At 41.8% G+C, this 17,653-nt stretch overlaps 1 protein-coding gene across 1 annotated transcript; it reads right to left on the bottom strand.

The window, feature by feature from the left end:
- Positions 1–1,547: 1,547 nt before the first annotated feature.
- LOC145416732 (uncharacterized) lies at positions 1,548–15,444 on the bottom strand. The gene is made up of 8 exons (XM_080285660.1): positions 15,354–15,444; positions 12,772–12,954; positions 11,726–12,264; positions 10,892–11,039; positions 10,459–10,613; positions 9,950–10,055; positions 4,759–6,810; positions 1,548–1,639 (listed from the first exon to the last, which is right to left on the bottom strand). The coding sequence occupies exons 1-8, from the start codon at positions 15,442–15,444 to the stop codon at positions 1,548–1,550; spliced, it is 3,366 nt and encodes a 1,121-aa protein (XP_080141786.1).
- Positions 15,445–17,653: the final 2,209 nt, after the last annotated feature.

Raw genomic sequence — 17,653 nt, 5'->3', positions numbered from 1 at the left:
TATGTGCTCTTAGCTCGTGATGGGAGTGCAAAGAAATGAACAGATTTCTGACATTACAGCAAGTTGAGTGAACAGTAAGAGAATTTAAATGAAAATTTGTTGATTCAGCAACATCATTAATAATTACTTTGCACAAAACAGTTTAAAGTAAGTGCTGTTAGGCAGGTACATACTTATCACAATATAGTCCCTTATTAAGTGGGGGCTTGCCTAAGCTGAATAAAATTGTCTGGTGGTGATAGCACAAATGCCGTGATATGTAAAGTCACCTAGAACGATGAGTGAACAAGGAGTGTGTATTTATCAGAATCTGGCAGCTGGACACTAGACTGATTTGTGTGATAGAGCAACATGAATTAGAGTTGTGTGTGTGTGATAGAAACACACCAGTTGTACAGTGCATGAAATGTTTGCATCTCACCTACAAGACTTGGAGCATATACTGTACTTGTAAGTAGTGGATGACAGAAGTACAGACATTCTCAGCCAACTGCAAGAATGTGTATAGCATCTGGTTTCAAGGCAGAGAGGAGAATCATTGTATTTTGTAAGAAAAGTGACATCTAGGCTATGTGCCTGAAGAGGGAAATGACTCAGGATCACAACAGATGAAGATCTGTCACCAAGTGAAAAGACCTACATGTTAGCTTGGTCACTGGTCTCAAATGCACTGTAAATGAAAGTGACTGCATGGACTTGTACATCCAGAGGCCAACACAGTAGCAGCAGCAGCATTTCTGTATAAATATTAAAGGTAAGTAATGATGTGGAAGAGATGGTTTTATCATGCTGTGAATACAATATAGTATTAGAGTATTGGGTTGAGAATTGAGGACAGTACAGTAGTTGCCATGTCATATAGTAAAGGCCATTGTAAAGATATGTAATTAGTGTACCATTCTGTACTGTATTAAAATAAAATAATATGTATATTTTTTTAACTACTGTAGTTTGTTCTGTATGCTATTTATGTTTTATTTTGAATTGCTGTGTGTCAACATATGGGCACACTGTCTTCCTTATATATTGCTTATTTTGACAAAATGTTTTTGACATTATGTTTTACCATTATTTCCTTCAGTATGATGGATTTTATATTTGAGTTTTGTCATTCCTAATAATTTTATTCAGTTTTGGAGAAATTATTTGAACAGGAAGACTTACATGAAGGCCCCATGATCCCTGTTACTGCCGAGGGACTCCTCATAAGCTAAATAGAATTGTGTAGGAGCAGCCAGAGTAAAGTAAAAATTAAGTTACTAGATTGAAGAGGTTACGTCATCACCAAATCAAAGAAAGATTGCACATTAAGAGGTCCAATGCCACACATAATGCTAATTTGCTACAGTTCCCTAATTTCATCACCGGTTGTATGGAAATAACTGTGGTACTGTATTTTAGACCACATCCATGGCTTGTAATAATTATTCTTGTAGTTTAGGTTTGTCACAGATTAATGCAGGACAGTATAGGTTTGTTCTGTAACTGTCAAATATGGGTCTGCTAGGTATGTGTTGTATATGTGTACTGTTTCCATTTCAGACACACTACATGTCCCATAACATCAACAAAAGATCTCTGCATGTGCCCAGCTGAAGAGACCAGTCCTGCAGTCCATTGTCTTCTGAGCCACGTGAACCTTGGGTCTCGACAAAAGTAATAGCAGCATACCCAGTGATACCACCAGTGACAATACAATATACATCAGCATTCTCTTCCATCGTCACCAAGGCAGAGGGTGAGTATGGTCTTTCTTTTAAATTTACAGTCGAGATCAGTTGTTTTATAGCTTCCTATGGCATGAAATTGAGTTGACAAAATTTTAGACTACTTGATCTCTAATCCCATCAGTCCAAAAAGTCCATCAAAACTTGTCTCGTCAGTCCACTGTAAACTGCAGAAATATTGCCTTTTAAAAGTTCCATTGCTGCACATAAAACAGATATGCCAGTTTCTCCTAAGTTATATGTAACACATCCTTGGAAAATTTTTGAAATTTTAGAAAGTATAGTGTTTTTATGCCAGTTTCTCCTGACTTATATGTAACAGTTCCTTGAAAATTTTTTGAAATTTTAGAAACTATAGTGTTTTTAAAAGTTTGATGAAGATATTGATCTAGACTACAGAAGTGTCTTAGTTGTGATTTTTACATGTAAACTTGATATTGTTATTGTGTCATTTTATTATCATAGGTGTTCCTCACATAAAGGTATGACATTCTGAAATACTGTACTTCCTGTTTTGGCTAAGATATTAACCAGTCTCGTATAACCCCATGATGCACAGAATGTATTTTGTATTGAATCTTTGCTCATACCAAGGGATTTCATTCACCTTTGGCAAAATCTCAGTGATGGAAAAGATTGGTTTTTAGTACCAGCTTGCCTGCATCCTTCACTGTATGGATTCTTTCTAAAGCTGATTATAATAACACCTTGCAGAACCTTTTAAAATACAAATTGCAGTTATACTAATGGGCTTTATGAGAGGAATGTCTCTGTGTATTTCATTTTCTGTAAGCAGCAGTAAAGTCACCTTTAGTCAAGTAAATTGGCAGTGTTGCATTATTACAATTTTATAAAGACACTTCACTGTACCTGTAGTATGTTTTAAGTTTGATACCTGTACTGTTAAGTTTGTAATGCTGCCTAGGAAGATATGCAGGGAATTATTTTAGCTGGTGACTTTTGTGTTACTTGCATTATATTTGCTATTGCCATCTTGCTTTTGTATTAAAGAATTGAAAGGTAAGTAATACAGTTCATCCCTTTTTGATAATATTTACTTATAAAAATAGATTGATGCTCAAGAACGTAAGATGTATAAAGTTGGGTAAACATACAAAGGATAATACTCGTAAATACTGATTGGGACACTTGATAACATTACAACCAATACAGCGCCGATGACGTATACAGTACTTATTAAATTTTTATGACAAATTTGTACAAGTATCCTTACAAATTATACATAGTTCTATATTTTCTCTAAGGACAGATTTTTTAACATTAAAGTAAGAATGACTAGGATACGGAAGGGCAACATTAATCGCCAAATGACTAAGCTACAAATAAGTTTGTTTTGTGTTTTTGCGTGTTGCTGTGCATGATGTGTTTAATTTTCTAATGCATTGCTGTGCATGGTGTGGTGCATGTGCTTGGTGTGATGCGTACGTATGCGTGAAACTGCGTGGTGTATAGAGTATTTACAAGCAACAGTGATTTAATGTTTGACAAAAATTACGTCTACAGTAACTGAAAAAATGTCTTATAAACTGTGACCGTTTTGGCCATGAACTGAACCTTGCCTAGAGTATAACAGAAAAACACTGACTATAACAATTCGGTGTAGCGGTGTGACATACTTTACGTTGAAATCTGCACATAGCTATTCTGCATACAGTATTCTAACCAACTTCGGATATTGCTACCCTTTAAAGAGGTCTTGTTTTTCTATAAATTAATTCCTCAAAAGTTTCCTTTGTTTTCACCATATTTTCTCTTAATTCGTTGGTGGTGTTTACTAATATTCCACTTTTTTTTCTTTTTCTGCTTATACATTGTGCAAGACATTTAGTTCTCCTTATTATTGGCTTTTAGTTTGAAACCTGGACATAGTAGTTATTCGTGTCTTGTTTGTGAGGATATGGAAGCAGTATTACACTGTTTTAACATGCTGGGAATGTATTATGAATGTATACTGTGTTGTAAATTTGAGACTGGGCATGGAGCTTCATCTTATAATGCTTTTTTAAGGTTCGTATTCTTTCTGATGTTTGCTGGTGAAAGCAAGATGATGTTTTTTCTTCTTTCCATCCTTTTCTTCTTTCCAGTGCTGTTTGCCGGGTATGTAAGCTTCCAGATGACTTTGCATGCATTTTTGGCAGTGAATAGTCATCTGCATTTCTTTATAGATGGGATTGGCTAGTGAGGGTAGGTTGGAAATGCAGGGTGGGTGGGAGCTATGCTAGGTCGGGGTGAACATTTGGCCAGGAACAAAAATTGGTGTCGATTTTCTGAGCAGTGACCATTAACCCCTTCATTGCAGTGACATCTTTTATACTGTATTCTTGGAAGCAACAAACAATTTTATTCAGCTTAGAAGAGGCTTATTGAACCAGAAGGGCAAATTGTAGTCTTCATAACCTCCTTCATTACCACAGATTCTTCTTAATTTGAGTGTGGTACAGTAAATTCATCTGGTTGTTGGGTGCTAATACGTGCTGTACAGTATTTGACTATTTGTTATTACAGGTTGTTCTTGTAGATAATGATTCTTTAGAGCCTCCCCAGAATTATTACATACTGTACTAATAACACTTCAGTATAGTGTGAAATTGATTTAAGATAAACTCTAATAGTCTGTGTCTCATGTTAAATTGATATTCTACTGTTCCGTGATCATGATATGAAAGATGTCACCATATTGAAAGGGGTTGACTTTATAACCGTTACTTCCCTGCCCATCCTGTGCTGAAACTCTGCTGACTCTGCTGTGAGGAACTGCTGCTGCTCTGCTGATTGGAACTCTGGCTTGACGAGTACGACACAAATCCGTTGCCGTTTGCATTTTGGTTGGCGTTGTTGTTGTTGCTTGAATTGTAGCTGTTATTGTTGCTTGGATTGTTGTTGTTGTTGTTGTTGCTTGGATTGTAGCTGTTATTGTTGCTTGGATTGTTGTTGTTGTTGTTGCTTGGATTGTTGTTGTTGTTGTTGCTTGGATTGTAGCTGTTGTTGCTTGGATTGTAGTTGTTGTTGCTTGGATTGTAGTTGTTGTTGCTTGGATTGTAGTTGTTGGTGTTGCTTGGATTGTAGTTGTTATTTTGGGGGTTGTAGGTGTTTTGGTTATTGTTGTTGTAATTTTGGTCATTTGGGTTGATGTTGGGAGCATTTTGATTATTGTAGGCATTCTGATCATTGTTGTAGTCATTATTCAGTGGTGGGGCTCGACTCAGAGGGTGTGGCACATACTGATTACCCCCTCCTGTCTCTTCCTGTCTGATTGGCTGGCCGGTGCTTGAGAGTGGAATCCAGCCCTCCATGTTGTACGTTGGCTCTGCTGCGGGTGGCGAGAATAGTGAATAGTCTGGTGTTTCTGTTTCCTTATCCCCAGAGAAGGAGTTAGTGGGTTGCTTGTAGTTGCTAGTTAGATCTGGGTGAGATGGGAGGTTGTACGAGGGTTGTTGTGTTGCGTGGGGTTTGTTGTTGGGCGTGCCAATGTTGTTTGGGGTGTAGGGAGTTGGTGAAGCTGGGGATGGGAGAATGGAGGTGGTCAGGATTGAGGGAGCTGGCCTTGGCTCTGGTGAAGGATACTGGGGGAAGTTGAATCCACTGAACCCGCCAAAGTTCCCTGAGCCGGAGAAACTGGCAGAGGACTTGTGTGAGGAGGAAGAGGATGAGGATGCAGAGGACGATGAGGATTTTGAGTTGGAGAATTGCTGTGATGCACCCCCATTGCCTCCACCACTCACCACAAACTGCTCTGAGGATGAGGACTTAGAACTCTTGGCTGCTTGACTGTTTTGTGCAGAGGAGGACTGGTAGTTGAATGCCCCCTGGCCATTGTTGAACCCAAAGCTGCTGGCTGATGACTGTTTTTGTTGATTGGCTGATTGGGACTTGGCAGACTGGGACCGTTGGGCGGAGTAGTACTGGCCTGTGCCAGCAGTTGGTGTGGGGCGAGGCTGGGAGTAAGTGGGTTGAGGACGGGGTTGGGTTGGGCGAGATGGGGAGTAAGTAGGCTGAGGACGAGGTTGGGAAGTTGGTCTGGGTTGCGGTCTAGGCTGTGGGCGAGGCTGGGTGGGTCTGGGTCTTGGACGGGGACGCTGTGTTGGCTGTGAAGGGATATAGTTTATCTGAGGACGCCCAGACTGACCTGAATGAGCCTGGTAGCTGCCTGTTGGGGTGGGGCTGGAGGTGGCGGCAGGGTTGGGGGCACGGTAGGACCCAAACTGCCCACCTTGAGAAGAGAATTTAGAACTGCTGCCGCTGCTACTCTCCATTGAGGAGGACTGGAATGACTGCTGACTTTGGAAATTCTGCTGGGCTGCTCCATAACCTCTTCCCTGCTGACTTTGACCATAATCCCTTCCTTGCTGACCTCTTGCTTGATAGTTGGCCCCTTGAGCTGTTTGTGCTAATTGTTTGGTGTTGGTTTTGACTGCATTGTAGGTGTTGAAGCTTGTCTCTTTTGTTGATTTGCTCTGCTGCTGCTTTTGCCTTTGCTGCTGCTGTTGCTGCTGCTGCTGTTGCTGCTGCTGCTGTTGCTGCTGCTGCTGTTGCTGCTGCTGCTGGTTAGAGTATAGTTGGTGAGGCTCCACAAACGCCCCGAAACTCTGCACATCCGGTGAAATCGCCCCGGACTTCTGAAGGTCCAGGAATGTGTTGATGGGGATGAGGACAAATGGGAAATTGACGAAGTTTGAGTTGAGCTGGTTGGCCTGGTTGTACTGATTGTGTTCACTGCTTGATGAGTTGCTGAAGGAATTGTACAGCTGCTGAGTGATATTCTGGAGGTACTGGGACATGAATTCCTCCCTCGATGCAGCTGCGGAGGAGGAGCGTGCGGACTGCTGCTCCTCGTATGCACTGTTGGCATTAAATCCACTGCTGGCCTGACTGCTGTAACTCTGGGAGGACTGGGAGGATTGTGACTGCGATGAGGATGACTGGGCAGAGGAACTGAAGCTGTTGAAGGCCCCGGCACCAAAGGCATTATTGTTGTTGTCACCCTGGTAGGATGGGGAGGAGAAGGCAGGGGCAGAAGTGGGGGAGGAGTCGGAGTAGGGAGCACGTGTGGCATCATCGAGACCTGAGAAGGCATTATTAGGTTAGTACGTTAATAGTTACAATGATACCCAGCCAGTCCCATATTTCCCCATCAGGACATAGAGGTTCAAGGCTGGGCTAGTATAGTCCAGAGTGTTATCAGTAGATAGGCCTGTGTGTTTTTGTTATTGTTAGGTTTGAACAGTGTGTATATTTAGTGAATGACATGTATGGTGTGTTTGTGCATTGTAAGGTAACTGTGTGTGCTTGTGAGTTTGAGGTATACTTCAAAACCTTGTTTTATTTTATAGTTTGTGTTTTGCACATTTGAATACACTACATTATCAGCATCGTATGTATGTGTCAGGTTAGTATATAAATTACGTACAGCTAAGTAGTAGGCTCACAGTACAGAACAGTGATTTCATAATGCAGAATATAAAATGGAGAAGGAATGAATATTGCAGAGATTAATATGAACCAAAGGCCATATTAAAAATGTGAAGAGTTTGTAATAAGTAATTCATATGCATAGAAGAGTTTCCCATATTAGTGTAACATCAGATCAGTGAAGATTAATACCATTGGTGGAGGTTGATTAGGAAGTAACACCTTATGGGAACAACATAGATGATATTAAAGTCACAGCAGCCATAGGGGAATGAAAATGTACAGCATCCTTGTTGTTAGAGGAGATGAATTGACAAACTGCACAGGGGAGGTCATAGGTCATCTCAGTCAGGAAGAACAATGAGTGGAAAAGTTACAGTATTTTTAGCCGGAGAGTTTGTACAGTACAAGAGGAGTTACGGAAGAAGTTTATTAGAGAGAGGGGTACAGTAGTTAGGCAGGCAGAGAGATTGAGAGGGAGGAAAGAGGGCTGAATAGAAGTAAGGAGGAAGATAGGGTAGGAGAAATACTGACAATTGAGGTAAACAAAGAATTGATTAGCATGGTGGAACAAAGTAGACAAAGAGGAAAATTGGCAGAGAGAGAGGTTCATGCATGGGGGGAAGTAAATATTTGCATGTGAGAAAAATGAAATCTGAAGCAAAGAAATGTAGATTATATTAGTAATGTTATTATTAGGAACCATAAGCTCAAGTGTCATAGGTTTATGTTTTGCTATTAGGTAATATTGTAACCACCCACCACCACCATTAACTCTACTTGTATTGCTGTACCCAGGATGGCCCAACATTTGTTTTGTTTTATATATATATGAGATCAGCACTCTTCCCCCCCCCCTTTTTTTTTCCTAAATAGTAAATCATAGTTTTCAGTAAGTAGCCAGATATTAAACCATGTGAATGTGTTCTGGGATGAAAGCATACTGTGATATGTCAGCATACAGTAGATTTCTTCCCCTTCTTTCTACTGTATTGAAGTAAAGATGCGACACCTCTGCTACCTAGCAAATGTGTTGCAAGGAAGCTCATAGCTTATCAAACAAAGGAGAGGGAAAAATTGTATAGTACATGGAAATTTCCTTTCATGTATCAAGAAATGTTAGACCTATGTTTTTTTAATATTGCCATCCTTGCGTTTACAAGGTTGGGATGAAGATGAAATGTTGACAAAGGTAGTGATGTCATTTGTTTGATGTGTTGGGCTGTCCTGTATGTTTACCACCGGTGCCATCATAAGGGTCACCCTCAGCTGGCAGCATCATGTGGCCCCGGGGGGTTCACACGGCAGGGCAGGGTGGGGCAGGGGTCACGTCTATCGTGTTGTGCAGGGTTGGTCGGTCGCTGAGTCAGGGGTTGGTTGCACTGCTGGGGCCTTTGCTGGGGGCTTGGATGGCAGGTTTATATTATACTTGATGAGTCTGTGTAATACTGGCATAATACACACACAAACATACACAACACAGTACAACATGTCAGCCTTCACATGCATCCCTCCTGCTACAGCCACACATTCCCCATTCATTCTTTGTCATCCTTGAGAAGGGTTAGTTGTGGCTGTCACTCCCTCAGTAGAGAAAGTCCAGTCCTGCAGTGAACCTTATGTGTACTAATACAGATACTGATATTGCATTCATATTCCCTAGATAAAAGATGTATCCTGTCATAAAATAGATAAATGGATTAATAATTTTTGTAACAACTATACAAAGTTTTGATTACTGCCTCTGAGTCATCCTAAAATAATCTGGAATATATTGGGAAGAACATGTAATTGTTCATAATCCTTCTAATCGCTTGGTCTAGCCTGTCTTATACACTTGGGCAGTGCATCTTGTCAGATCTGCAGATTGTGAATAGAATCTGAAAGGTAAAGCTGCGTCCAGTAACCTAAAGCAAACTAAAACAAGGAAAACAAGCTGTTGAGAATATATTTGACTTGCAGTAGCCAAAATTTAACCAGACTGAAAATAAAAGATCCATAATACTGAAACCTAGAACAACTTAAAAACTATTTGCCTGTCCAGTCTTGCAGTTCACAACTCTCATTCCACACGTTGTCAGAACCTTGGTTTGGTGTCTTTGCTTGTGGTTACGAAGAGGCTCTGGGAGCAAAATAACTAAGCAGAATCTTAAACAACCTAACAATTCTCAAAAGCAAGAGAAAATACCCCCAGATTAAGGTACTGTATTAGGAGCAACATAGATGGTCTTTGGTAAGATGAAGTGCCAAATGTTACCTCCCAAAAATAGAATAACAGTAAAAAATAAAAGATCAGTTTAGCACTCAAATCCCCACATCGGATTCTTCAGTACACCATTCCTACGATACAAAAATCTTTTGGTCCACCTAGTCCTATGGTCCAAAAGTTCTTGTTTCACTCATTCTTACAGTCTATGAATCTCTTGCATCAGCCATTCTTACAATCGACAAATCCCATGTTCACCCAGTCTGAGTCCACTCAGTCTTTTGTTGCACCAGACGCATGGCCTACAGGTCTCCATTCTTACTACCTAAAATTCTCACGGTTCATTCAGTTTTTGTGGAGCACAAATCTTACGTTCCATTGGAATCTTACAAACCACAAATCCTACAGTCCATTTGATTTTACAAGCCACAAATCCCGCATTGCACTGAAAACTCATGAGACGCAAATACGAACTAACAATAAACCATAAATCTTATGATCCTTTCAAATCATATAAATTCAGAATCCTGCAATCCACCAAATTGTACAAACCACACATTCTGTGGTCCACTGGAATCATACGAACCTGGGCATGGTATCTTGTCTGGTCCTTGAGTTATGGAGATGATCCTGAAGCCCCCTTCATCTGCTTGGTAGTTGACGGTGCGGACCAGGCCATTGGGGTCCAGTACCTGGGGGGTAGATGGGATTAGAGGGGGAAACTGTAGAGAAAATAGTGGGTTAGAGTTCATCTGAAAGAACGTGTGGAGAGTGAGATTGTAGAGACTGTAGTTGGTTTATCATTCGACAGCTGTTGGAGAGAGTGGAGACTGTAGACTGTTTGTTTATATCTGACACAACTGGGCCACTCCCAGAGTTTGAATACTGTACCATGTTATGGTTGACTTGTATGCTAAGTAGAAGCACAGCATATTGGTATCAGTTGGAACGGTTTGTTTAAAATGCTAAGAATATCCATACTTTTAGAGAACATTAAGATGGCTGAAGTGTTGGAGGCAGGAAAATATGAGTCGCCTACTGGTAAAGCTCCGATCATGCAAGATACAAATACAGTACGTGAATACAGTAACACACCTGATAGCATCCGGTCACCACCCTCCCGTCACTCTGCTCCTGGCGTGTTTGGTAGTTGGCTGTAGCTTCATCATCCACTATCCACCCAAATTGGTATGGCATCCCACCACCACTTCCACCCTTTATCACATGGTGAGGGAAAAAAATGCAATTAGGTACTACTGGATGATCATCCTTAGACCCAAACCCTGGCAGACTTTTGTTCTAGCTATTTCATCATGAAAAATGTCGAGAGACACCTGAACAGATATCAAAAGTGAAAATAGAGCTTGAACTTGTCTGCTCCGAAATGAAAAGGATTTTAAAATGAATACTGTACATGTACAGTATATAATAAATCTTCTATATTAGTCTGTATCTATCTGCCTGCAGAAAAATGATGCATTAATTACCGGAGCATCAATGTAGTCCAGTTCTGGTGCAGCGAAGTCATGTGAGAGATCAGATGCTGATGTGATGAGAGTCTCTGTGTCGTGAATTAGGTGGGTGGGCACGAAGGCCTCCTCTCCACTGGTGGTGGGCAGCATCACCCCTGACACAGGCTCGGGCACATACTCTCCACTGGGTGACGCCTTGATTACCTGAGCAGAGGGGGAAAGGAAAGGGGAAATTGTTGTTGTTGTATATAAACCTGGTGGATTGCTGGCTGATGAGAGAGGGTGAAGGGTTGTGTGTGTTTTTGTGAGGCTTTAAAGTTAGTTTTGGCCATGGTATTCACTCGTCCAGTTCTGTGGCTCATACTTTTTTATTTTTTTTTGCAAGACTCTTGTGGACTGGAACCTAGTGGACTACAGGTTAAATTTGCCTTTTTCTGAAGTTTTTGTAGGGAATAGGGGGTGAACTGAAAGATCTTTTTGCTTAACCATTGGGCCAGGTTATATCAGTGCCCCTTCGTGAAGACGTCAAATATCCGGCACTTATGGTGTATTTTTTATTCTGGTTGTGTTGTTTTAGTTTTTGTCATGTTGGTTTTGTTATTTTTGGTTCTTAGGGATGTTGAACCCATTCTGGCCAGTTCAGCTTGGCAGTCCCAGGTCTTTTTGTTTAAAGTAAAGCAAGGTAACTTATTTCTATGATTTTACAGGATTCAAAACTTGACATTCACTCCTCCATTGCTGATAAGAAGTAATGTAATCGATTGCAGTAAGTAAATACAGCACTGCAACTTGTGCTTTGGAGAAAGTGCCAGTTGATATTAGAGTGAATTAAAAAAAAAAAAGTATTTTCTGAACAGTGAAAAATGTATGTACATAATGAAAAAAATTACCTTCATGATTTTCTTGGGCTTGTTGAGGATTTTTTTCATATTAGAAGACTTCTGTTGTTTCCTGAAACTGACACTAGATGTTGCCACCTTGGGGGTTGGGAAGTGATGGGAGGAAGATGACACAGAGTTGGGGGTTGTAGGATAGTTAGGTGTAGGACTAGTTGAGGGTGTAGAGTGGGTGGGCCGGGGGATAGTTGAGGCTGTGGGCTGGTTGGGGGTCGTTAGTGAGTAGTTAGGGGTGGGAATGGCAGCTGGGGAGACAGAAACCTGTGTGGTACTCTCAAGTTTGGTGCCATATTCTGCTTCTGTTTCCCCACCAACTTTCACTGCCTTTTTGTTGCCCTTTTCCACCTCCCTATTGTTTTGATTATTTTGTATGTAGGTGTAGGAGTCTGGGCCACCGCTCTTCATCAGTTCTTCATGCCCATACCCCGGCTGCAGCTCCGGGTAGTAGTTGACGAGCATGACTGGGGCGGTGAGGTAGGGTAGAGGGTAGGGCAAGCTGGAGGGGGTTTTATCAGCTCGACCATCTTTCTGTTCTGTTGGGGAGAAAGTGTGAGAGGATGGTTATGGAAAGAAGTATTCCCACATGCTGTTGTTATGTTAAAGGATAGAGCTCAGGAGAGAAGTGGAGTTCAGTTTGGTGGTTTGTCAGTCTCGCAGGGAGAGTGTATGAGAGGCAGTTATTAAAGACTTGTGGACAGTAATTTACAAACATACTCAAAATCAGTTCAGTCAGTAGTATGTACCATACAGACTTAACACACACAGACTTAGCCACTGAAGGTATGTCGACTATCACACATATCGCTCTTTCAGTGAACATCCCATCCCCATTTATACTTCACCAACATGAGGGAGGGTTACAACAGGCTGTCACTCTCTTTTCGGAGAGTCTGGCAGTGGACCTAATATGGACTAATATAAATACAGAAGTAACCAGAGGGGTGTCCTAAGCATAGTAAAATTGCCAGGGGAATAGTGAAGTAAATTATAAGATATAACACATGTATGTGGCAGCGCCGAAATCTCTTATGTTTGTTTACTTGGTTCTCGTCCCGTTTTCTCTAGTTCGTCGGTGCGCAGTTTCGGCTCCGGTATGGGTTGTGGGTCGTTTTGGTCGTCGTCTTCCATGGTCGCCTGCTGCTTTCGGGTGTCGTGAGGGGTGGGGGGGAAGGTAGGGTTGATATAGACGGCGTATTGATGACTGGAGGGAAGGGAGAGCGAGTCTGAAGGAGAAAGAGAGCGTTTTTGAGGCTTGATGCTTGCATTCCCTGATTCTGTCTGTCTGCTACTTTGTTTAGTTTCCTTTTCTCTATTTCTGTTTCCCCATTTTATGATGGTGGTGTGGTGTGACGATGATGATGATGATGATGATACTTGTGATGATGATGATGGTCGATTGTTAACCTTGAAAAGGGGTGTGTAGATTCCGTAGACTTGTTGCCATTAGTCTCCCTTAGTACATTATTCCTGCCAAGTCTATATGATTCATTCTTTAAAGGAGAGTTTTCGAGCCTGAAGGGTTACGTGTGGCCTCTGTTAACCCCTTCACTCCATGCCTGTCTGTCTGTCTATATAAAGTCTGTCTGGCTGTTTCTCTTTATCTGTCTCTTCTGTCTATCTAGGTAGCCTGCATCCATCATTTCATCGAGAGCTATATTTACAACTTTCAAAACCTGTTTTTTACAAACACACACACACACACACACACACACACACACACACACACACACACACACACACACACACACACACACACACAAGCTCGCTGCCTGTGAATGGGAAAGGCCGGTAATAAAAATTGGTATAGTTTCCCCTCTTACGCCAGGGTTGTGTAATTGTGTGTGTGTGTGTGTGTGTGTGTGTGTGTGTGTGTGTGTGTGTGTGTGTAAATAGATAGATGGAGAGATTGTGTGGATAGATAGATAAAAAGACAAGTAGGTAGCTCGTCTGTGTTTGTGGATAGGTAAGCTGATAGATAAAGGGCTGGATAGATTGGATAGATAAATAGCAGCTATAGTAGGAGTCCGTGTGTATATATAGAAGAGAGAGAGAGAGAGAGAGAGAGAGAGAGAGAGAGAGAGAGAGAGAGAGAGAGAGAGAGAGAGAACAGACCGGACATTTTTGTACGTTTGTACACAAACATACAAGAGTAAACATACACAAGCAAATATACACAAAACAAATAAACAACCACACATACACTCCTTTAACCACACAAGCAATGAAGCATACACTCTCTCCAACTCACACACACACACACACACACACACACACACACACACACACACACACACACACACACACACACACACACACACACACACACACACACACATGACGCAACACAACTTACATACGTGGATTGCTTCAGTGTGTCTGTCTGTCTGCGTGCCTGTATGTGTTTTGCCGGCTACATCATTATTTAAAGAGAGGGAATGGACGGAGAAGGGGGAGGAAGAGGAGCAGGAAGAGGAGGAGGAAGAAGAAGAAGAAGGGAAGAGGAGGAGGAGGTTTATAACAGAAGAGGATGATGATGATGATAATGATGATGATGATGATGATGATGATGATGATGAGGAGGAGGAGGAGGAGGAGGAGGAAGAGTTGGAGTGTAGATACAAGCAGGGATAGGAGGAGGTTGTGTAGAACAGAAGAGGATGGTGATGGTGATGATGATGATGATGATGATGATGATGATGATGATGATGATGAGGAGGAGGAGGAGGAAGAGTTGGAGTGTAGATAGAAGCAGGGATAGGAGGAGGTTGTGTAGAACAGAAGAGGATGGTGATGGTGATGATGATGATGATGAGGATGGATGATGATGAGGAGGAGGAGGAGGAAGAGTTGGAGTGTAGATAGAAGCAGGGATAGGAGGAGGTTGTGTAGAACAGAAGAGGATGGTGATGGTGATGATGATGATGATGATGATGAGGAGGAGGAGGAGGAAGAGTTGGAGTGTAGATAGAAGCAGGGATAGGAGGAGGTTGTGTAGAACAGAAGAGGATGGTGATGGTGATGATGATGATGATGATGATGATGATGAGGAGGAGGAGGAAGAGTTGGAGTGTAGATAGAAGCAGGGATAGGCGGAGGTTGTGTAGAACAGAAGAGGAGGAGGAGGAAAGCAAAAAGCGTATGGAGAAGACAAGGAGGAGAAGGAGGTGGAGGAGAAGGTGTAACGGAGAACGGAGAGGAAAAAAAGAGGACCAGGAGGAGGAAAATGGAAAAAACGAATAAGAAGAAAAGGAGGAAGAGGAAAGGAAAAAAAGAAAGCAGGATTGAAGTAAGGAATAATTCTTGAGGCCAGGTAATATTTTGAAGATTATGAGAGAAAGAAAGTGATAGTGAAAAGTAAACTCATATTCTTTTAAAACTAACTCAGTCCAGTTGCATACACTTAACTGAGAGAGAGAGAGAGAGAGAGAGAGAGAGAGAGAGAGAGAGAGAGAGAGAGAGAGAGAGAGAATTATTTATACGAAAAATTTATAATGGCCAACACATCTACTCAATCTCACTCATATATAGATTGATTGATAGGTGGGTGGGTAGGTAGGTAGAGTACACACACACACACACACACACACACACACACACGCACAAAAAACATCCATCCACTCACCTTCAGTAAGTAAGCCAGGTAAAGCCAAAGCCGGGATGCACAAGAGCGACAATCCCACCGCTGCCGCCACCACCCTCGCCCTTAACGCCATCTGTAGTAAAGAAGGAAGGGGGGGGGGTGTTAGAGCGGGACCCATATTCAGATTAAGGAACTCCCAAACACCTTCTCCTAAGCGATTTATTTAGCTTATTACACCCATTCGCCTTCTTTGCGTTACATAAATCATCCATATATCAACGTATTCTCCCTAACACCTTCTCCTAAGCGATTTATTTTATTTTATTACATCTTGCCATCTTCAGTGTTACTTAAATCATCCTAATTAACATACTCTGCATAAAATAGTGCACAAATAGATATTCGGCCTCCGTATCCAAAATAAATCGGTAAGGAAGAGGTGTTAGGGAGCTTCCTTTACCGACGAGAGTACAAGCCATGGTGTTTGTGGGTTGTTCATGGTTATTCAGTGTATGTAGGTAGGTTTGTGACTCATTATTGGGGTTATTCAGGATGTATGTGTTTTTTTGTTTGTTTCGTGGATTATTCAGTGTTAGATTGGGTAGTATGTTGGTCTCTTGGTTGTAAATTATTCAGCTGTGTGTTTGTGTGTGTGTGTGTGTGTGTGAGAGAGAGAGAGAGAGAGAGAGAGAGAGAGAGAGAGAGAGAGAGAGAGAGAGAGAGAGGGGGGCGGAGGAGACCCGGAATGTAAAGAGGAAGTAGTGGACTCTCGATGCTAATAATTGTGAGTGTGTGTGTGTGTGTGTGTGTGTGTGTGTGTGTGTGTGTGTGTGTGTGTGTGAATATATGTAGTCATGTATACGTATAAAGGAAGTCATATGTAAAACAAAGTATACAGTAAGTGCGTGTGTGTATGGGTGTTTGCGTAGGTAGTGTGTATGTGTGTACGTGTATGAATGTATGTGTGTACGTAACTTCCTGCTTTCCCTCCGTACAACCATATCATCACGTCCATACCCTCCAGACATACCTCCATCACGCCGTAGATTTATTTCGTGTTATTTCTTTTACTTTCCTTCCTCCCTTTCCTTCCTTCACTATCTCTACTTTCTGCTTCTTCTTCCTTTACAGTATCTCTTCTTTCCTTCCTCCCTTCAGTACCTCTTCTTTCTTTCCTTCCTTCGCTACCTCATTTTTTCCTTCCTTCCCTGCCTCTTTTCTTTCCTTCCTTCACTACCTTTTCCTTCTTTCCTTCCTTCACTACTTCTTCATTCTTTCCTTCCTTCGCCACCTCTGCTTCCGTCTTTCCCTTTCTTCGTTCTTATGTCCTCTCCTGCCACACTTTCCCTCCTACACTCCCTTTTTCTTCGTCTTCTTCCTTCTTACATTGCCTCTCTTCCTTCCTTCACTCCTTTTTCTTTTCTTTTTTCTTTTCACTTTCTTCTTTCTCTTCTCCTGTTCGTACACTACCTTCCTTCACTCCTTTTTCTTCCATTTCATTCCTCTTTCATAGCCTTTCTTCCTTCCTTCACCCCATTTTCTTCCATTTCGTTCTTTCCCTTTCTTCTTCTGACCTAACCTGCCACACTTTCCTTCCTTCATTCTACCTTTTTCTTCATTTTTACTTTCATTGCCTGTCTTCCTTCCTTCACCCCTCTTTCTTCCTAGTCTTTCTGATTTCTTCTCTCCTGTCCTGCCACACTTTCCTTCCTTCATTCTGCCTGTTTCTTCATTTTTACTTTCATTGCCTGTCTTCCTTCACCCCTCTTTCTTCCTAGTCTTTCTGATTTTTTCCGTCCTCTCCTGCCACCTTCTCCTTCCTTCACTTCCGCTCTCTTTTGTTCATCGTTGTCGCTTTCCTTCATGTTCTTTTTTTTCATTTCTTCCTTTTCTTTTTCTTCCCATACTTAACGTTCTCCCCTTCCTGTATTTCCCTCTTTCCTTCCTCCACTCCCTCATTCTCCTCCACCTCCTCTGCACTTTTTATTTTTCGTTACTCTTCCTTCTCTTCATCCTTATTTCTCCGCCCCCCCTCCTCTCTCTCTCTCTCTCTCTCTCTCTCCCCCTCTCTCTCAAGCACTTTACCATAGGGTTTACTTTGCCTCGAAGGATATTGCATTTTCGACTGTGATGAAGATGGCGATGATGATGATGATGGTGACGATGATGATGATGATGATGATGATGATGATGATGAGGAGGAGGAGGAGGGCAAGGAAGAGAATGAGAGAGGGATAAGAGAAGGGGAATTAAAAGAGGTGGAAGAAAAAAAGGGGAAGGGGAAGAGAGAGAGAGAGAGCGAGAGAGAGAGAGAGAGAGAGAGAGAGAGAGAGAGAGAGAGA

The sequence above is a fragment of the Coenobita brevimanus genome, chromosome 107 (assembly GCF_032717465.1).
Source record: "Coenobita brevimanus isolate Jiangsu-jjx chromosome 107, ASM3271746v2, whole genome shotgun sequence".
Classification (NCBI taxonomy): domain Eukaryota; kingdom Metazoa; phylum Arthropoda; class Malacostraca; order Decapoda; family Coenobitidae; genus Coenobita; species Coenobita brevimanus.
This window is presented reverse-complemented; position numbering and strand designations above follow the sequence as displayed.